The sequence below is a fragment of the Oryzias melastigma genome, linkage group LG13 (assembly GCF_002922805.2).
Source record: "Oryzias melastigma strain HK-1 linkage group LG13, ASM292280v2, whole genome shotgun sequence".
Classification (NCBI taxonomy): Eukaryota; Metazoa; Chordata; class Actinopteri; order Beloniformes; family Adrianichthyidae; genus Oryzias; species Oryzias melastigma.
In genome coordinates this window covers 4,424,358-4,446,407 of record NC_050524.1, presented here as the reverse complement: position 1 = coordinate 4,446,407, position 22,050 = coordinate 4,424,358, and the positions used below count along the sequence as shown (strand labels likewise).

The window sequence follows — 22,050 nt, the reverse complement described above, 5'->3', positions numbered from 1 at the left end:
AGTCATAACCGTTGATGTTGAGTCGACGTTTCTGTGCTTCACCATCATTTGATCTGTTGAAATAATTTCTTTGATAAATGGTTTCTTGAATAAAGCAGAAAAGATCATCATGTCGTGATGTCTTCTGCTCAGAGGACGTTTGCTGAATTTAACGTGAAGTCCCCCTGGAGCTTTTCCTTCTCCTGAGCGCTGGTTGTGTGAATGGAGAAGAAGATGGTTTAGGATCGGGTGTCAGAGGAATGACTGAGGCTACGGAAAGAATGCTAGGACCTCTAAAAGCTTCGGCTGACGGCCGTGTCGCTATATCAGATCCTTTAACTCCACATGCTTGAGCCTGACAGGAATACCTGCTGTCACAGACCCTCAGAGTCCGGCCTACAGCGTTCCACCTCGTCTGAAACAGATTTGAACGGGTCCTCGAGTTCCTTCTGAGGTCTTCAGAGGATCTCCTGCTCTGTTTAAATCTCCTCTTTAGGTCCTCAGACCTTCACTTCGTCCTTTCAGCTTTTCTCATAGAGTTCCTGAAAACTAACCCGATGTTCATGTTGATCTTCCAGATTCTGACAGAGAAGACAGCCATGTTTTCAACCAGACCAGAGGTCCAGCCGTGAGTAAACGCAACACGTGCGCAGCCAACAAACACGTTTGAGCGGCGAGTCTTTGGTGATGAGAAGAAGACATTATTTTAGGCTCTCAGCAAACAATGGTGGCAGCTCAGGTCACGCTGTTTCCCAAAGTCTCCTAAAGTTCAACCGTGCAAGAGTTCATGAGACAAACAGGGGAAGGAGCTGAGAGAAGCGCTTCCTCCACGTCAGGAGCCAACATCCAGCAGCTCAGTGTCTGACTGTGATGACTGGAGTGTTCCATTCATCACATGTTCAGTAACACTTGGAGTTAGCATTCACACTACAGTGATCCTCCTGCTCCTTCTGTACGTTTTTGGCACATAAAAACGAAATCTCTTTCAGTGATTTCAGTAATCTTCACTTACATTACAGCTTGTATTTTGAATATTCATAAACTTTATAGTGTTTGAAATACTGATGAAAATATGCCCCATAGGAACTTTTCTAACTATTTTCATTTTTTCATTTAGTAACAATACATCATCAAAATAATACTTAATAATACTCTTTCTACAAACACACAAACCTCTTATTTCAGGTCCAAAACTTTATCTGGATAGAAAATACTTTTGCCACAAATCTAACTTCATAGTGAGATTCATCAGATTCATTAGTCTCACGTCTCCCTTCCCATAAATGGACACCAGAAAAAACATCTCTTCCATTTCTCAGACACACAAAAAATGTAAATTTGCAACAATGAGCAACAACAACCAGTTAATTTGCTGAAAAAAATGTTATTGACATATTAATATTTGTTACTTTTATGCTTTTAAAACTCATTACAGAAAAAGGCAATACAAAACAGACACGAACAGGAAGTAAATACTCAGACCCATCAGGACCACTGTTCAGTAATTAGAAAATACCAGAATTTAGTCATCTAATTTATCACAACATTCTCAAATGTATGTAAAAGGAACACCGGACATGGTTACAACTCAATTAGCAGGTTAAACTCAATAAAAGACAAAGTTAAGTTGTCTAAAGATGACATGAAATATTCAGAAAATGAAGATATAGAGCAAAGAAAAACACATATTTGCACATTTAAAAGTATTATTTAAAGTGAGATGCTAAGCAAATGTAGAATTATTTATTAGGCAAAATTATTTCTTAAAATTTGAAGCAGATGATGCCACTGAACCTTGAGTAGGTAAATAGGATTAAATGAGGGAGCGTGTAGATAACTGTTTATGTAAATGTGTATGTATTTATGTTTATGTGTATTTAAAATAGAGCCTTTATGTAAAGATAATTTTATTTTTTTATGTACTTTTGTTGATTTAGCAAAAGAGGCAGATAATATAAGTTTTCTTCTTTCTGCTCCTTTTCATCTGTTGATTTTTATAATTGCATTTTGTATTAATTTGATGCTATGCATTGTTATAAAATAAAATTAAATAAAAACTAAATGGGTCTGTACTGACACAAGAGGAATATAACACATTTTAATGTAATGAAAAATCATTTTCAGTATATTTTACTTTAAAATGTTGCGCTCCACAGTAACTGTGTTTGGTACAAGATTACTTTTGAACTAAAATAATAAATAATCTGTAATCTCTTACTGTCTGGATGTGATTTGCTCTGCGGTTGAATGAAGCGCCGTCTGCTCTGTGTGCAGGTAAAAGATAAGAGGCGTTCGCCCCCTCCCAGGTCCCCGTCCGGCCCGCAGCGCGGCGGCCCCACAGACGACCAGGAGAGCCCAGAGAGAACGGTGAGGCTCTTAACCACTCGGCCCGCCAGATGGTTTAATCCATCCAAGTCTTGAAGAGGAAAAAATATAAGAATGTTAAAAAAAAGTTTCTAGCCCATTTCTGTGGAGAGTTTTGGTTATTTAAAGAAATGGCCGCAATGTGCAATTCTGCCACTAGGGGGAGCAAAAGAAATATCAGCAGAGCAAGAGAGCAAGAAATAAACAAAAATTATTTACAAGGGCGTGTCACGTCTGGGTAAGATGTAGTTAGGTTCTCTGCCAGCCTCAAGTGTGATACCACAAATACCAAAATGATGTCAAAAAGAGAACAATTATAATAACTTTAATAATAAGGGATTAGGCTAACAGGTTGGCTGATACATCTTTTTTTAGTTTGTCCCTGTTTTGTTTCCATTAATCCATTAAGGACATTCTGGTGCAGAATAATCCAGGGTTCACCAAATCTCTCAGATGTCCATTGGTGCATCTGCTTCTGTAGATGTTCGTGGACAGACGGGTTCTGTGGAACAAGTCCAATCGGAACATTTTCCAGCAGCTCAATATTTAATGTGAGGAATTGTTCTTTAACCTCTTTGATGTGTTGTTTATTTCGTCGTCACGGAGCTCCAGTTGAGCAGAGTTAGCTACTGTAGTAATATAATCCATAATATAATGAAGGTTAAATCAGATGTTTTTATTTTTTTAGAGCTCTGATTCATTTGCATTGGGGGCATTTCTTTAATTGGAAACAACGTGAGATTAGTCATTTTCTCGGCTCAGAGGAGACTTGATGGCAGAAAATAATTCCTGTTCTTTTAACTGATTGATTTGGAAAGTTTTGGTCCTCTGATCCAAAAAAAAAAAAAAAAATCCAAAAGCAGTTTTCTGCTGATCTTCTGAGATATTCATCCACGACAGAAAAGAGAAATATCTGAGAGCAGCAGATCTGCAGACGGCTGCAGGTCAGGACTTTTCTCCCTTAGTGTTTCCTCCACTGTGTGAAACTGTGGAGTTTTTCGTTTTTCAGTGACACCTGCTGGCTGAAGGCGGATTACTGCACAACTGTGGATCCAGAGAGTGAAGGATCCTCTCTGGATCCACAGCTGTGGATCCTCTCTGGATCCTTCACTCTCTTCTTTTTGAGACTGGAACAGCAAAGTAAATAAAATACATGGAAATGTAAAATTCTCAAAACATTTAACGCAGCGATCTATGATATAAAAACCGTTCTTAGTGACCAAAATTCATTCCATTTATTTATGTTTATGTAGCAATTAAGACATTTACTTATAATTTATACAATTTGAATATTTACAATTGAATTATTATGATGGTTTATCTTTCTGCATGAGAAAAATGTATTTTTTTACTTTAGACAACAGTTGTACATAAGAAGTGCTGTCATGTGATTATTTTTTTGTGTGAATAATTAATCATAACCTGTAATTAATTAATCGAATTCATTGATTTTAATCGCAATGATTTTTATCCTAATAATTGCTGTCAAGATTTTCCTTTTGATGTATTTTATTTAAATCTGTGACATTGTTATGCAGTAAAGAATCAAAATAAAACTAAAAAGGTGGTTTTCAATCTTGATAAAAAAAAAAAATAAAAAAAAAACACGTCAGGAACAGACAGCTTTAATTTACCACATCAGAAAAGAGTTTTCTGAGTGATCCAAAAAATACTGAGGACAAACCTCTTAATGATACTATAATTAAAATGTTGATTTACCTTATTCAACAGTTTAACAATAACATCAACACAGTAAAAGAGACAGTCGAGTGATTTTATAGTTTAGTTTAACCTATTTGGGTGAATTTGATCATTTTGGGATGAAGCAAAAAGAGATAGAAGAGAATTTAAGAAGGAAGAAATGAAACACTGGAGGAATTGAATATTTAGATGTAATAAACTTTTGGTTCATCATCTTGACAAAAAAACAAGCACTAAGAGGGGAATTTTTGTAACTTCCCCAAACAATCACCTTTCTCAGATAGAAGCTGGAGCAGAGCGTATTAAACAGTCCGCTTCTGTAAAAACAACTTAAACTTAAAAATATAAAAGGACTGAAGTCCAAATAACTTATTTAATGTTTATATTTTTCTTAATTGACCATCACATGAGTGGGATAAAATGCTCCTCCCGGTGTGGATTAGCACAGACGTAACCATCCGACGCTAAAATGAGACAAAAAATAAATAAAATGAGACTAAAATATCTGTAATTAATTAATCACGATTAACACAATAAAGTGACAGCCCTACATGTAAGTTCCTTTCAAAATAAAATACAAAATAAATAGACCCCATCATACATACATGTATTTATGAATTTTAAAACTTTGTTCCAGCAGAAAATTACACACTGTTCTGCAGCAGAAGATAATTGCTTTTTTGTATATTAAACTTTTTATTACAGTTTTGGTCAGTTATCTGACATTTTGGAAATATGAGGAGTAATGAACCACACAAGACGTCTTGATTTTAGTTTAATGTCAACTGTGGGAGAAAAAATAAAACAATAATGTTTTACTAATATAAGATCACCTCAGTTTGAAAATCCAAATGAGAAAACTAAAATAATGTCTATTTATTCAAACTATTAGCATTTTCTTTAGTCATATCCGAGTCACTTGTGGCTCCAGAGCCTCAGGTTACACCCTGATAGTAGGAGCTGCAGGTCGGTGTTTGTTGGTGGGAGATTTTCTTGGTTTTACCACTTTTTCATGTTCCTGCACCGCACACCCTCACAGCATCTGCTGTCTGCAGGTGCAAAAGGAGAAGCTCCATGCAGAGCTGAAGCAGGTGTTGAGTCAGAAGAGGAGTCACCTGAGAGAGTCCACCTGCCAACTCGCCCAACCAGAGATGGACTCTGAGCCCACGGACGAGCAGACGGTGAGTCGGAGTCTGGCTGAGAACATGAGCTCAAGCTTTCCCGTCATGGTGGAGATCTGCAGGGTTTTTTGGGATGTCGTTAAAGGTTGAAGTGACCTTTGCTGCCTGACAGCTTAATGGACCAAATGGATCCAGAGGTGCAGAATGACAAATACCTGCAAAACTCTGCACTCAATCTAACATGTGAAAAAAAAGTCTCCAAAATAAAAAAACATTCAAAACGGAACCACGACTGAACAACCAGCTGAGACTCACTTTTAGAGACTCAAATATTCACATTTTACATTCATTTTTTATTGATATTTTGAAGGGAAAGTATAAAAAGTTGTGCCTTTGTAAACTGCAGGGAGTGGAGGACGAGTTGAAGAAGTCGGTGGAGATTGTGGTGGAGACGGACGCAGAGGTTGGAGCGAGCGGTTACAGCGTGACGGGCGGAGGAGAGCGGGGCATCTTCGTCAAAGACGTCCTGAAAGATTCTCCTGCTGCCAAACACCTGAGTCTACAGCAAGGTATCATCAGCTACGGTCGCACTGATCTCTACAACTGAGAAAGTAAAATCATTTTTGTAAGTAAATCCAAATGGTTAAAATATTAAAAACATGAATCTCTCAGATAAGCAAAAGAGCTCCAAGCAAATTAGGCAAATGTAAGACAGACTGTATTTTCTAAACAAATATTGTATTTTAATCAATAAATTACTAAATAATTTTGGATTAAAAGTGTAGATAAATTCTCAACCAAATAGATTCTTTCACATTAATCTAAACCTTATCACATGCACACGTGTCATCAACACAAAGCTGATAAGCCTCTATGAGTCAGGCAGTGGAAAAGCGTCTGTCATTTCAAACTGAACGCACAAAAACTTTGGTTGCTAAGGAAAATTGAAATATTTACTTTAAGGCAGAGACATGAAAATTGCTGCATGTATTTATGAGCCGCAGACATGAAGAAAACTGAATGGTTGCTATGGTGCAAAACCTTCTGGGTTCTTGTTTATTGAGATGAAGACACAAACAAGTCGAAACAGAAAAACAGTCAGTATTATAGAGTCGATTCAATTAGTTATTTGTAGGACATAAATCTGTTAACTCCAAAAACAAATCAGCATAAAAACCAAACATATGTGAAATAAAAATGTAAACAGAGTTTATGTCTGCATCCATTCATCCGTGTCGTCTCCTGTGTGAAGGGGATCAGCTGCTGAGTGCGAAGGTCTACTTTGAGAATGTGAGGTATGAAGACGCTCTGAAGATCCTGCAGTGCGCAGAGCCGTACAAGGTCAGCTTCCAGCTGAAGAGGACCGTCCCCGAAACCGAGGTCAGCGTGCGACCCAGAGTCCCCGGCGGGGAGGTCAAAGGCCCCAAAGCCAAGGTCGCCAAAATGGTAATCGCTCCTTCTTTTTCCTGTGTGAATAAAAAGTTATAAAGAGAAAAAGACGACTTGGAAACATGTCAGATAACAGGATCAGGATCACCTTTTTTCAAACTGGTAGCTCTTCAGACTGCTGCTGCATGACAGTTTTCCTTGATCCATCTGCAGCTTTCATTTGTCGTTGTTCCAGAGTGTGAAGGGCACCAAGCTCTTCAAGACTCAGAAGAGGAGAGGAGGCCGCTTCGGCCTGAAGAGGCTGAAGGAGAAGAACAGAGAGGAGCTGGTGATCGAGGGAACCCCGCCCAGGCTGGAGGCCGGCGATGTGGACGTGGAGTTTTCACTCCCCAAGTTCAAACAGAGGAAAGGCGTGCAGGAGGCGGAGCCAGCCGCGGGGAAGGGAAAGAAACGGATCAGGTTGGTTCTGTTCGGGTTTTTACAATCATCTGTTGGAAACATTGGGATTATCTCCAGATGTAGGTGTTTTTTTCAACATGGTAAGGATCTATGAAAGCTCTCAAATTATAATAACCTTTGGAGAATACAATAAAAATAAGGTTCATGTGAGCAAAAACTAATTGAATGTCATGTGACCTGCTGGTTTGGCTCTTCAGGACAAACAGAATTTTCTGTAGTCTTGAAATCCATAAATATGCATAAAAAGTATTTCTGGCTTCATCTTTTTGACAGGATGTTAATAGATGGAAGCTCTTACTATCTTAAATTGTCAGATTATTAGCAGGAGAATGAGTGTTAGAACCAACTGAGGGTGTTTTAGGGTTCACAACCGGACAGAAACAGGTCAGTCAGACAGCTGTCACCTAATTCTAGCACATTTCTATTTATAATAAAATAATGAAAGAATAAAATAAGGTTGAGTATTATACCGTACATACAAATCGGGAAAAAATGGTTGAATCCAAAGTTGTTTCTGTGCTTATTTCTTATTTTTAAGCATTTTATTTTAAACTCAGGAGAACACAACGGGGTCAGATTTGGCCACTGTGTTCTACTTTCTTTTCTTTTGTTTCTTTTATACGTTAAAAAAAAATCCTTGTTTTTAATTTTTTTAGACTTTTTCATTTTATTTTGTTGACTGGTTTAATTGGTTCTACCGAAAATGAACAAACAAACAAAAAAAAATTAATTATGAAAGCTCAGAAGAAATTGAATTGTTTAGTTTTGTTTATTTTGTTTCTTTTATTTTGTTTTGCTTTGTTTGCTTTTTTTTTAATTAGGAAAATGCATACTAATCAGTGTTTTAGCATAGCTAGAATATAGATATACTAGAATTAGCACAATAGCTAAATTACATCTTTTGTCTATTTAGGCAGGTTAAACATCAAAAACTCTTGTTGACGCTCTGGTGAAAATCTCATACTGTGTTTCTCTTGTGTCTAAAGTGTATTAAAGATGGGGGTGCAAACCATTTAAAACTTTAAAATATGAGATGAGACAGGCCTTCAGCAACAGCTGCAAGGTTTTTTCTTTATTAGAATTCAAAAAACATTTAAGGAATTTCAAAAACACATTAAATCTATAAGGTAAAGATCATAAAAGAAATCATTAGCTGTGTTGCCATTGACTGGGAAATTGAGCAAATTGGATTTGCAATAATTAATTCACCTAATGGAACACGACAATTTAAAAAAAAATCTCACATTTGTTGAAAAAAATATTTTGCACTTGGAGGAGGTGGTTTTTTAGGAGTATTGAAATTAACATGTTTGAGTCACATGACCAACAACCGGATACCACGATTAGCCTTTTTAGCAGGTCCCACAGCATCACACAACTCAACAAAAGTGTTCATGCAGAATTGTTGGATCTACGGCTCCTCTGTAAAATCACCAACCACCATTTTCCCAAAATCTCTTCATCTGTAGCCGCTCCCATGTAGCTCACCGCTCACCTCACGGCCTGAATAAAACCGCGGCGTCTCCTTTGATAGATGATGATGAACGCTAGTGTTGTCGTAGAAATTTGAATCTATCTGCCGTAAATCAAAGTATTGTTCACATCTGTGTTTTTGAATGACTTATTGACATAATTATTATTTCATGGAAACAACGTAATTGCAAATTTGTGTTTCTTCACTTTTCTAGAATTTCAATAAGGTTTTGCTCATGTGTAATGGAAACACAGCTATTGTCACCACCAGTACTGGATACTAGCCTTATTTTATCATATGCTGACCAAAAATTCCCAAAAAGTCGACTAAAATTTTACATTTTTTTTAAGTTTCTGCAGTTTTTGAAGAACTATTGACGTTTCAATGATAATGTAGAATAGAAAATACGGTTCACGGGGTACACTAAACTGTAACCCATAGAGAACCACGGTTCTAGAATGAGTTTTGGTTTATTTTGTTCATGTTGGGTTTGTGGACTTGTTTTTATTTCTTGGTCACTCAGCTGAACAGCTGGAGGCTTTTTGTTGGTTCTTCATGTTAGTTTGCTGTTGAAATGTTTTACTTCTTTAGATTAATGGAAAGAGAAAAAAGGACAATGTTTATTTCATATTTCTTCTCTCTTTCTCGTCTCCAGGTTTCCTCACATGAAAACCAAGAGTTACACTGGAGCAGTTACAGGTGGAAAACTGGGAACAGGACAACTTGAAGTGGACGAAAACATCTATCCACCAGAAACTAGCAGAGCTGGAATAAAAACCAAAGGAAAGGGACACAAGTTTGGGATTGCATTTCCCAAGTCTAAACACAACAAGTCGGGTTCTGATTCTCAAACTGGATCTCTGGAGCGGAAGCCTCCAGAAGTCAGAATCCACCCACCTTCAGTGGAGTTTGATGTTTCCAGTGATAAAGATGTGGAGAAAAGAGGCCTAAAGTTCAAAACTCCAGACGTGGAGTTTGCACTTCCTTCAGGAAAAGCTGAGGCATCTGTGTCCACTGTGGAGGACACCTCTGGAAGCAAAGCTCCTAAAGGAGATTTCAGAGGAGAAGCCGAAGTCGCCGGGGGAAAAGTTCATGCTGATGTTAGCAAAGGAGATGCGAAACTCAGAATGCCAAAACTCAAACTTCCCAAGGTTAGACTCTCCCGTCATTCTGATGAGATCGACTCTGCTTTTAAGGTCAAGACTCCAAAGGCAGAAATAAAAGGAGATGGAGAGCTACAACTTCCTGAGGGAAACATCAGAATGCCAAAAGTGGAAGGCGATCTCTCAGGAGGAGCTGCTTCTGTTCAGATCCCCTCTGTTGACATCTCCTTACCAAAAGGAAAGGGGAAGTTTGACGCTGGTGTTTCACTCCCCGAGTCTGGAGTAAAGGCAGGAGTCAACATGCCTGACATTGAAGTCGCAGGATCAGATATTGATTTGGAATTAACCACTGGACAGAAGATACCAGATGAAGTGGAGAGCATGGTCAAAGGGCCCAAAATCTCTATGCCAAAGGTTGACATCTCCTTACCGAAGGCGGGGTCTGCTGGTGTTGAAGGTCCGGATGTGGGAGGAAAATTCAGTCTACCTTCTGTGGACATTTCTCTACCACAGATGAATTCTGGGGGTGGAGATGTGGACATGGACTGTTACGTTGGTGGAGATGGAAAATTCAAAATGCCCGAGTTTGACCCAGCTTTCCCTAATGTGAAGTCATTGGATGGGGAAGGAACCTTCAAGTTGCCCAAAGTAGACTTGAGCCTCCCCAAAGGCAAAGCAGGAACATCTGATGATGACAGAGCGGCATTTCAGCTTCCATCAATGGAAGTCTCGCTCCCTAACATGAAAGGAGACAAGGTGGAGGTAAACACCAAAGGAGGTAAGCTTAAAATGCCAGAAGTGGAAATTTCTCCACCTAAAGGCCACCTCCAGGGAGGCTTTGAAGTGGAAGGAAAAGCTGGGAAAAAAAGTAAAAAAGGCAAGAAACTTAAAATGCCTACTGTTGATGTGTCAATGCCAAAGCTAACACAGCCAGAGGGTCACATAGAAGGCCCTGAAATGACGAGCGGAGGTGGAATCCAATTACCCTCCCATGATGCATCTTTGCCAACAGCAAAGATGAAGGGAAACATTGAAATCGAGGGTCCTTCTGCAAAAGGAGGGAGATTCACAATGCCTTCAGTCAATGTTAAACTCCCTCAGATGGGGTCATCTGAAGCTGGAGTTGACTTACACGAAAGGAAAACGGGGGTGGTATCTGGAGATGTTTCCTTAAAACCAATGGGTGACATTGAAGGAAAAGTAGAAGGAGAAAAATTCACATTACCTTCTGTTGACGTTTCTCTCCCAAAAATGAAGCTTCCTAAAGGAGATGTGACTCTAGAAGGTCCCGATCTAAACCTCTCCCTTCCCAGTTCAGACGGCAAGGCCAGTGGTGAAAGTGGTGGTGGAAAATTCAAGATGCCATCTTGTGATATTTCTCTTCAGAAGGGGAAAGTCAAAGAGGGGGAGGTGAACATCAGAGGACCTGAGGCCAAAGGTGGAAAGTTCCAGATGCCTTCCTTTGATGTATCTCTGCCTCAGATGAAAAAACGAGGTGGTGACGTTGATGTTGAACTGCCAAAGCTGAAAGGTGGTGATATAAAAGCACCAACTATTGAGATCTCAGGTCTTCAAGGGACATTTGAAGGTGATTATGATCTTGACAGTTATAGAAAAGAAGGTGGATACAGTCTACCCGGAATGAAATTTCCGGAGGGGGAAGGGAATTTCCAAGGTCCAAAAGTCAAGGGTGCAAAGTTTGAAATGCCCAAAATTGACCTTTCTCTTCCCAGAGGAAGAAAACAGGGAGGAGACTTTGATGTTGAAGTTTACTCAAGAAAAGATGGAAGCATCGAAATGCCATCCTGTGATTTTGATGGTCCTAAAGGAGAGCTGAGTACTGATATAAATGTTGATGGTCTTGAGGGAAAAACTGGAAAATTCAAAATGCCCAAGATTGATATATCTCTTCCAAAACTGAATCTGCCAGAGGGTGAAATCCACATTGAAGGACCAGAGATTAAAGGACAAATGGAAAAACCCTCTCTTGACATTACACCCCCTGAAGGAAAACTAGATGTTGACATTGATAGCCATAAAACTAAGGGGTCCAAATTTCACATGCCGACTATCAATGTAAACCTTCCTAAAATCAAATCAAAAGAAGTGAGTATAGATGTGAAAGGACCTGAGGGTCCAGAGGGAAAGTTACCGTCATGTGATATTACAGTGCCTGACAAAAAATTTCCCAAGGCAGATGTTAGCCTTGAAGGTCCAAATGTCAAGGGAGGTCATGTCAGTATGCCAGGTGTTGAGGTTTCACTTCCAAAAACAAAAGGAAATGTTGGCATCAGTGTTGACACTCCTGAAGGGAACGGGGAAAAATTACAAATGCCAAAATTTGACATTTCACTGCCAAAGGTAAACTTTCCTGAAAGTGCAGGAAAAACAAAAAAAATTGACCTAAAGACCAAGAAAATGGAGATGCCAGACATTGATGTTTCTCTTCCAAAAGGAAAAGCTGAGGCTGATATTGAAATAGATGGTGGTAAAGGTAGAAAATTCCACATCCCCTCTGTTGATTTCTCCCTTCCCAGGATAAAAACTAAGGGATCAGAGATCAAAACGGAAGGTGTTGAGGGAAAAGTCCATGTGCCAGACACTGATGTTTCCCTCTCCAAAGGAAAGGTTGAGGTTAACACAAATGTTGAAGGTGGTGAGGTAAAAGGGGGAAAGTTTAAGATGCCCAAATTTGACATTTCATTTCCAAACATGAACCTGCCTGAGGGCAAACCGGAGGTTGACGTTTCAATAACAAAAGGAAAGATAAAGGAAAATGTTGATTTGGGTGGAAAATTTCCAACAGTTGAAATCTCTCCTCCAAAAATACAAGCAAGAGACATTGATGTTGGTATAACAACCCCAGAAGGAGCAAATCTAGACATTTCACTCCCTAAAGCGTCTCTTCCAGGTGGTGATATTAAAGTTGAAGGTCCAAACATCAAAGGACCGAAGATTGAGATGCCAGACATCGATTTATCCCTCCCCAAAGGAAAAGGAAGGGGAGACATTGAAATCACAGGGGGTTCTCACAAAGGGGGCAAGTTTCATATGCCAGCCATCGATATTACTCTCCCAAAAATGAAAACCAAAGGAGCAGACGTACATGTTGAAGGGCCTGAAGTTAAAGGAGGTCAAATTAAAATACCGTCTCTTGATGTGTCTGGGCCCAAACTGAAGTCTCCTGATGTAGATGTCAGTCTGAAAGGCCCTGAAATTGAAGGACAGTTCAAAAAGCCAAAGGGTGACATCTCCCTGCCAAAAGGAGAGGTCCAAGGTGACTTTGAGGTTGAGGGTCCTGACATGAAGGGTGGAAAGTTCAAAATGCCCAAATTTGATGTGTCCTTGCCAAAAGTTAGTCTGCCAAAGTTTGATGCCAACATTGAAGGACCAGATGTGAAAGGAAAAGCTCAAATGCCAAATGTTGATATCTCAGTCCCAAAAGCAACCACAGATGTGGTAGTTGATGTTGGTACTGGTAAGGGCAGCAAGTTTCACATGCCCTCACTGGATATCTCACTTCCTAAAGTGAAAACTAAAGGACCTAATGTGAATGTTGAAGGACCTGAAGTCCGAGGTGACATGTCACTACCTGAGATTGAATCTCCAGATCTAGATATCAACCTCCAAGGTCCTAAAGTCAAAGGTGGAAATCTTAATCTGCCAACTGTTGATGTTGCTTTCCCCAAAACTGAAGGTGACTTTGAGGTTGAGGGTCCTGACATGAAGGGTGGAAAGTTCAAAATGCCCAAATTTGATGTGTCCTTACCAAAAGTTAGTCTGCCAAAGTTTGATGCCAACATCGAAGGACCAGATGTGAAAGGAAAAGCTCAAATGCCAAGTGTTGATATCTCAGTCCCAAAAGCAACCGCAGATGTGGGAGTTGATGTGGACACTGGCAAGGGCACCAAGTTTCATATGCCTTCATTTGATATCTCACTTCCTAAAATGAAAACCAAAGGACCTAATATTAATCTTGAAGGACCTGAAGTCAGAGGTGACATGTCACTCCCAAAAATTACATCTCCGGAGGCAGATATCAACCTACAGGGTCCTACAGTTGAAGGTGGAAATCTTAGTCTGCCAACTGTCGATGTTGCATTTCCAACAACTGAAGGTGACTTTGAGGTTGAGGGTCCTGACATGAAGGGTGGAAAGTTCAAAATGCCCAAATTTGATGTGTCCTTGCCAAAAGTTAGTCTGCCAAAATTTGATGTCAACATCGAAGGACCAGATGTGAAAGGAAAAGCTCAAATGCCAAGTGTCGATATCTCAGTCCCAAAAGCAACCACAGATGTGGGAGTTGATGTGGACACTGGCAAGGGCAGCAAGTTTCATATGCCTTCATTTGATATCTCACTTCCTAAAATCAAAGCCAAAGGCCCTAATATTAATCTTGAAGGACCTGAAGTCAGGGGTGACATGTCACTCCCAAAAGTCAAATCTCCAGACTTAGATGTTAACCTCCAGGGTCCTGAAGTGGAAAGAGGAGATATGAGCATGCCTACTCTTGATGTCTCACTTTCAAAACCTGAAGGGGAATTTGAGGTTCAAGGACCTGAGGTCAAGGGTGGTAAAATCAAAATGCCCAAATTTCCAAAGGTTGGTCTCCCAGAGGTAGATGTCAAACTTAAAGGTCCAGACATCAATGTGGGGAAGATTGAAATGCCAGACATTGATATCTCACTTCCAAAAGGAAAAGTCAAAGGTGATGCTGAACTTGAAGCACACACTGGAAAGAGAGGAAAGTTCCATATGCCTGCCATTGACATTTCTCTACCTAAGATTAAAACCAAAGAACCAGAGATAAATATTAAAGGTCCTGAGGTTAAGGGTGGAAAAATCCCAGACATTGACCTCTCATTACCCAGAGGAGAGGTTGATGCTGACCTCAGCTTCGATGGTCCAGAGAAAAAAGGAGGCCATCTAAAGATGCCAAAAGTCAATGTTTCACTTCCAAAGTTTGAACTAAAGGGTGAAGGAAAAGTTGAAGGGATTGATGTTGAAGGAAACATTGACAAGACAATTCCCAAGATTTCACTCCCTGAAGAGAAAGCCAAGGGAAATGTGAACATTGAAGGACATGGTGGAAAAACCAGCAAGTTTCATTTACCATCAATTGATATTTCTCTTCCCAAGATAAAAGTGAAAGGAGTGGAGACTGAAGGGCTTGAAGGTAAAGGTGAAATTTCAGTTCCAAAAGGAAAATTACAGGGAAACATAAATGTAGAAGGATCTGGCATCAAAGACAGTGAACATACAACGCCTACATTTGACGTCTCACTCCCTAAAGTGTCTCTTCCAGGTGGTGATATTAAAATTGAAGGTCCAAACATCAAAGGACCGAAGATTGAGATGCCAGACATCGATTTATCCCTCCCCAAAGGAAAAGGAAGGGGAGACATTGAAATCACAGGGGGTTCTCACAAAGGGGGCAAGTTTCATATGCCAGCCATCGATATTACTCTCCCAAAAATGAAAACCAAAGGAGCAGAAGTACATGTTGAAGTGCCTGAAGTTAAAGGAGGTCAAATTAAAATAGCGTCTCTTGATGTGTCTGGGCCCAAACTGAAGTCTCCTGACGTAGATGTCAGTCTGAAAGGCCCTGAAATTGAAGGACAGTTCAAAAAGCCAAAGGGTGACATCTCCCTGCCAAAAGGAGAGGTCCAAGGTGACTTTGAGGTTGAGGGTCCGGACATGAAGGGTGGAAAGTTCAAAATGCCCAAATTTGATGTGTCCTTACCAAAAGTTAGTCTGCCAAAGTTTGATGCCAACATTGGAGGACCAGATGTGAAAGGAAAAGTTGAAATGCCAAATGTTGATATCTCAGTCCCAAAAGCAACCACAGATGTGGTAGTTGATGTGGGTACTGGTAAGGGCAGCAAGTTTCACGTGCCCTCACTGGATATCTCACTTCCTAAAATGAAAACTAAAGGACCTAATATTAATCTTGAAGGACCTGAAGTCAGAGGTGACATGTCACTACCTGAAATTAAATCTCCAGATCTAGATATCAACCTCCAAGGTCCTACAGTCAAAGGTGGAAATCTTAGTCTGCCAACTGTCGATGTTGCATTCCCCAAAACTGAAGGTGACTTTGAGGTTGAGGGTCCTGACATGAAGGGCGGAAAGTTCAAAGTGCCCAAATTTGATGTGTCCTTACCAAAAGTTAGTCTGCCAAAGTTTGATGCCAACATCGAAGGACCAGATGTGAAAGGAAAAGCTCAAATGCCAAGTGTTGATATCTCAGTTCCAAAAGCAACCACAGATGTGAGAGTTGATGTGGACACTGGCAAGGGCACCAAGTTTCATATGCCTTCATTTGATATCTCACTTCCTAAAATCAAAGCCAAAGGCCCTAATATTAATCTTGAAGGACCTGAAGTCAGAGGAGACATGTCACTCCCAAAAGTCAAATCTCCAGACTTAGATGTTAACCTCCAGGGTCCTGAAGTGGAAAGAGGAGATATGAACATGCCTACTCTTGATGTCTCACTTTCAAAACCTGAGGGGGAATTTGAGGTTCAAGGACCTGGGGTCAAGGGTGGTAAAATCAAAATGCCCAAATTACCAAAGGTTGGTCTCCCAGAGGTGGATGTCAAACTTAAAGGTCCAGACATCAATGTGGGGAAGATTGAAATGCCAGACATTGATATCTCACTTCCAAAAGGAAAAGTCAAAGGTGATGCTGAACTTGAAGCACACACTGGAAAGAGAGGAAAGTTCCATATGCCTGCCATTGACATTTCTCTACCTAAGATTAAAACCAAAGAACCAGAGATAAATATTAAAGGTCCTGAGGTTAAGGGTGGAAAAATCCCAGACATTGACCTCTCATTACCCAGAGGAGAGGTTGATGCTGACCTCAGCTTCGATGGTCCGGAGAAAAAAGGAGGCCATCTAAAGATGCCAAAAGTCGATGTTTCACTTCCACAGATTAAACTGGCAGGCGATGTCACAGTGGAGGGCCCAGAGATGAAGGGAAAAACTAATGAGCCAGCCGTAGGTTTTTCTAAAGGAGATGGTCAAATGGAGGGAGATTTAAAAAAAGGTTTGGGACTCCACATGCCAAACATAGACTTACATTTGCCAAAATTAGATTTTGATCTAAGCCTCCCTTCTGGGTCAAGAGGACAGGGGCTTAAAGTGGAGACCGGTGGTTCTGATGCCTCAGCAGATGTGCATATACCAGGTACCAAAGGACAGCTAAAACCACCCAAGGTGAAAGCTACAGATGCATCCATAAACACGGGAAGTGAAGACACTCCTGGAGCATCCCTAAAGCTTCCCACTGTCAAACTACCAACAGTAGATATTTCAGCTCCAAAGGTAGATCTAGATTTCGGGCTAACCAAATCTAAAAGTGATGATGTGGAAGTAGAACTGCTAAAAGCAGAGGGTGGCAGACCTTCATCAGGGGGCAGCTTTGACCTACCCGATGTGTCCCTCAAAGTCCCAGGTTTTAATTTCCCCAGATTTGGTGGAAAGTCAAAGAGCAGTGAGTTGCAGATTTCAAAACCCGAAGTTTCCATCAGTCCCCCTGATGTGGAAGGAGAGCTGAGGGCACCATCAGTTGAATTTGATGACGAAGGAAAAGTCAAAGTAAAAAAACCCAAAATCAAAATGCCAACATTTGGAATTTCCAGAAAGAATCCAGATGTGTCAGTGTCTTGTCCTGAAGTTGATGTCAAAGCAAAAAAAGAATACGTTGACATTCCTACACCAAATATCAATGTTGAGGGCTCTGATGACAGGACAAAATATAAGGTAAAGCTTCCTAAGTTCAAAATATCCTCACCAAAACCAAAGCTTCCAGAGAAAGAGGGTGATGTGAAAGTGGAAGCAGATGGTAAAGGTGGTTTCCATGCACCTGATGTAACCATCAAACTACCAAAGTTCTCCATGCCAGGATTTGGCTCTAAAGAGAAGGATTTAGGAAAGCCAGTCGGTGAAGTTGAAGCTAAGACCAAACTCAAGATGCCATCTGTTGAGCTGTCACTACCAGAAACCAAAACACCTGATACGGAGGTTCTTCTGCCGAAAGCAGAAGTAGATGTTTCAGAGGCTGACATTAAAGGCTATGAAGGAAACCTCAAAGTCCCAAAGATGCCAAAAATTGATATTTCCATTCCCAAAGTAGACCTGGATGTGTCTCTGCCCAAAGGAAAATCACAAAAGATTGAGAAACCAGATACGGAAGTCAAAGGAGAAGGAAAATTCAAAATTCCTCAGATAACAATGCCATCATTAGATGTATCTATTCCTAAAGGAAAATCTGGAGATTATGATTCACCAGATGTTGAAGTAGATGTTGACAGGGGGAAATTTAACATGCCCTATGTTAAAATGCCTTCTGTTGATATAACATTTCCAAAACCCAAAACTGGAAAACCACTGGATGTTGATGTGGACAGAGATGGAAACAAATTACGGATGCCTGACATTAAAATGCCAAATGTTAATATTTCTAAAGAAAATAGTGATAAATTAGAAGGACCAGATGTTGACGTTCAAGGAAGAGGAAAGCTGAAAATGCCAAATGTTGACATCAACCTTTCAAGAGGGAAAAAGTCTGATGTCAATGCGCCTGATTTGGAGACTCCAGATGTTACAACGGAATGGGATACAGACAGAAGGTTTAAAATGCCCTCTGTTGACATCTCCCTTCCAAAAGGAAAGCTCAAGGGCAACAATCCACCTGACATAGAAATGGGTGTGCAAGGAGAAGGAAAAGTCAAACTGCCACACGTGAAAATGCCAGATTTTGATGTGTCTTTTCCAAAAAGAAGGAGCAAAGATCCTCAGATGGAGATCAAGGAGAAAGATGGAAACTTAAAGACCCCCAATGTCAGCACACCTTCTGTTGATTTTTCACTATCTACAGGAAAGGATGTGGACGTAGAAGAAAGCTCTGGAGGAAAATTCAAGTTGCCTCATTGGAAAATGCCAGACGTTGATATCTCTCTGCCCAAGGGTCACGTTGAGGGTCCAGAGGAAGAGCTAACAAGAGAAAAAGGTGGTTTGAAAATGCCCCACATCAGGCTCCCCTCAGTTGACATTTCATTACCCAAAGGAAGAGCTGATGGTCCAAATGTTGAACGAGGAGATGGAGAAGAAAAATTCAGTTCTCCATACACGAAAATGCCTTCAGTTGACATTTCAGTGACAAAAGGCAAGTCTGTTGATCCAAATGTTGAGCTGAAAGGAGAAGGAGGAACAAAATTCCAAATGCCTCATGTGAAAATGCCAAATGTTGAATTCTCCTTACCTAAAGGAAAAGATGTTTCAAAATTTGAACCTGAAGGGGAAAAAGAAAAACTTAAAATGCCTTCCGTTGATATTTCAATGCCAACAGGAAAAATTCATAGTCCTAAAGCAGAAGTAGAAGGAGGTAAGCTTCAAGGTCCTCATATAAAAATGCCTCATGTTAACATCTCTCTACCCAAAGGAAAATCTGACAAAAGTGAAGGAGCAAAGGTGGATTACAGCCCAGAAATTAAGGGAGAGAGAAAAAAGTTCAAGATGGTCAAAGAGGACATTTCTCTTCCCAAAGGAAGGGTCTTGGTTGAAGGCCCTGAAGTGGACATGAAAGGAGATGCAAGTATGGCTTCTGCCAAAGCAGAGGGAGGAAACATCAAACTCCCCCACATGAAGTTTCCAAAAGTTGATATTTCACTTCCTAAAGGTAGGAGTAAAGGTAGCTCCTCACCAGCGATGGAGATGAGTGTCACTGGTCCAGAGGGAGAACTACCAAAAGTCCCGTCTTCTAAAGCAGACATTGAGTTACCATCTGTAGAAGCTCAAGGCAAACTTAGAGTGCCTCAGGGAGCACATTTGGATTCATCCTCTGAAGGAGACCATGACAGTCTGAAGCTCAAAATACCAACAATACAAATCAAAGGTCCCAAAGAAGACTTGGAGCTTGAAACAGGATCTCACAAAGAAGAGGGAAACAAGGTCAAGAAATCAGTCGAGCTACCAGACCTGGATCTTACCCTGGAAGGATCCAGTGACATAGGTAAGGGGCCAAAAACTAAAGGAGGTAAATTTAAGATCCGAAAGCATAAGAAGAAAACTGGTAAAGATGCATCAACAAAACCTCACAGTGAAGACGAAGTTGAAGAGCGGGTCAAACACAACAGCAGCAAGGATGGTAAAGATGACATTATTGTTCAGTTACCTGGAGTTACACCCCCTAGTGTTAGTCTGAAGCCCTCCACTGCAGATGTTAGGGTCCCCAGGATCCCAGACATAGAGTTTGATATTGGTACTTCTCAAGATGAAGATGAAGGTCGAACAGAAAATAAAATCAAAATCCCAAAGTTTGGCATACCTCTACCTTCAATCTCCTCTCCAGAGAGACTGGCCCATGGACCAGAAGTCCAGTATGAGGGTCCTAAAATACCCAAAGTAAAGAAAGCCGTGTTTGTTCTGGTTAATCCTTCGGAACCAGATGCTTCTGCTACAAGCCCGAGCCTCCAGAGGGAGCAGACCAAAGCTGGTACAGAGACAGAGGAAGTCACTGTCAAGATGTCCAAGAAAAAGATGAAGACAAGTTTTGGGAAGTCCAAAGATAAATCAGCCACGGAAAGTGCAGAAAGAAAAGCAGAGGAAGAAGAAAAATCAAGAGGATTAAAGATGAAAATGCCCAAAGTCAAATTTTCCCCTGCAAAATCAGGATCGTCTGGTGTTAAAGGAGACAAGGAAGACAAAGATGCAAGTCCTCACAAGGATGACAAAGGGACTTTTGGAGGTAAACTCAAACTTCCAAAGGTGGAGCTCACCAGTCCATACGGCAAAATGGCTGCAGGAGAGGAAAACAAGGGAGCAAGACTCGAAAAGGAAGCGGACAGGGGGCTTCCTGCTCCAGCAGAGTCTGCAGGTGATGTGGTGTCGTCTCAAGCCAGAACGGAGATGCTGGACAGGGACAGCTCTGAGTCTCCTGAGGGCTTCAACATGGAGTTCAGCTCTGCAAAGGTTCAGATGTGGAGCGACAGCAAGGGAACTGAAGAGCGGGAGTCTTCCTCCTGGTTCAAAGTCCCTAAGGTCACGCTTAAGCCTCTTTCATCAGGTACAGGGAAAGCAGACTCTTATAATTATTCATATTTTTGTGTTTTTACATGATTAATGTTTCCTCTCTTGTTTTGTCTCTGCTACTACGAAAGGCAAAGATTCTTTTCGCTCTTGATTTCTTTCCTCATTCTGCTCTTCCTCTTTCCTCCTTCCCTTCTCCTGGTTTCCTCTCCTCTTCCTCACAGGTTTCCTCCAGATAACCCCAGAGGGTTCGCCTCAGGCGCAGCGCAAAGGGGAGGTTGCAGGCGTGGAAGACGTGTCCGGGTCCTTTTGCATCCATTCCTCAGAGCTTGACTTCACCGCCCAGCAAATGTCCGAAGAGCGCCACGTCTCTACCAGCGAGGAGGGAACTGTCACCACGGTGACCAAGGCCACTAGAATTGCTCGGCAGCTGGTCACCAGCCAAACGCGTACTGCCGAATCTTCCACAACAACAACTCGTCAGGTCTCAGACTTCAACTTTTAAGAAAGCTAACATTTGACCTTTTTCATTGTTAGTCCGGATGAAGTTGCGGTGTTGTCGTAAAGTCTCTATTTTATATCGGAATAGGTTAGCTGTGAATGTGATAAGATATATTTCCTTCATTCATTTTTGTATTTCTTTTCCTTTTTCTTACCGTTCTTTGAGTTGTGTTGGTTTAAAGCTGGTTATTCATCCGGTTGTTTGCTTTTGAACATTTCTTTCTGCATGTAAACATGTCACTCTGCTTGATCACTGACTTTTTATTTGTGTTTTGAAATTGGAAAATTAATTTTGACTTTAAATATTTCACAGAGTGCCTGTCAGAGTATTATTTATGTAAATATATATATCTATATTACAGCTTCTCTTATGTAGTTTCCTTTCAATTTAAACTGTAATGAATTTCAAATTTGCCAGAGTTTAAAAAAAAAAAAAAAAGAATTTATGTTCTGGTTTTTCAGAGGCATTTGGACTGTGCTGTCCTTCAGAGCTCCAGACTCTGTTTCTGCTGTGGGGTTCAAACACGCCACCTCGTGGTTGCGGTTTGCTCCCGAGCATTTAGAAATGAAATGGCTGCTAATCTATTTTATATGTGTATTCTGTGAAATGCATGAAAACTGCTGTATATTTTATGAGTGGAGCTTCCAGACAGACTTTACCGTTGACTTGTTTGAATGTTTGCCTGTAAGCTGCGTTTATCCTCAAAACATCAACCAGGTAGAAAAGCCCATTCTACGCTTTTCAGCTGCCGATGTTACAATAGTAATGCTGCAATGACGCTAGTCAAGAAGCCAACTGTATTTTAAATGAGGATATCATGTTACAAAATAGATTCTCTGTGAGTGAAGAGTTTTATTTGATCTCTTTTGGTTTCAGCCATTGGTTTTATCTAGAAAGGTTTACTGAAACTGCTATATAAACAGC

At 40.5% G+C, this 22,050-nt stretch overlaps 1 protein-coding gene across 3 annotated transcripts in view; it reads left to right on the top strand.

Moving 5' to 3' along the window:
* The window catches only part of prx (periaxin), a 33,737-nt gene extending 12,173 nt beyond the window's left edge, over positions 1-21,564 (top strand). Inside the window, exons 2-10 of one of the 3 annotated variants that reach the window (XM_036214673.1) lie at positions 558-607; positions 2,254-2,346; positions 5,100-5,225; positions 5,572-5,734; positions 6,418-6,611; positions 6,790-7,013; positions 9,143-13,707; positions 15,262-20,661; positions 20,849-21,564. In XM_036214673.1, coding sequence (XP_036070566.1) covers positions 5,196-5,225; positions 5,572-5,734; positions 6,418-6,611; positions 6,790-7,013; positions 9,143-13,707; positions 15,262-20,661; positions 20,849-21,129 — 10,857 coding nt within the window. In that variant the 5' untranslated portion in view covers positions 558-607; positions 2,254-2,346; positions 5,100-5,195 and the 3' untranslated portion in view covers positions 21,130-21,564. Of the gene's footprint in view, positions 1-557; positions 608-2,253; positions 2,347-5,099; positions 5,226-5,571; positions 5,735-6,417; positions 6,612-6,789; positions 7,014-9,142; positions 20,662-20,755 lie in introns of all 3 variants that reach the window. The other 2 variants (XM_024277602.2, XM_036214672.1) reach the window with 2 other exon arrangements.
* The last annotated feature ends 486 nt before the right edge of the window (positions 21,565-22,050 follow it).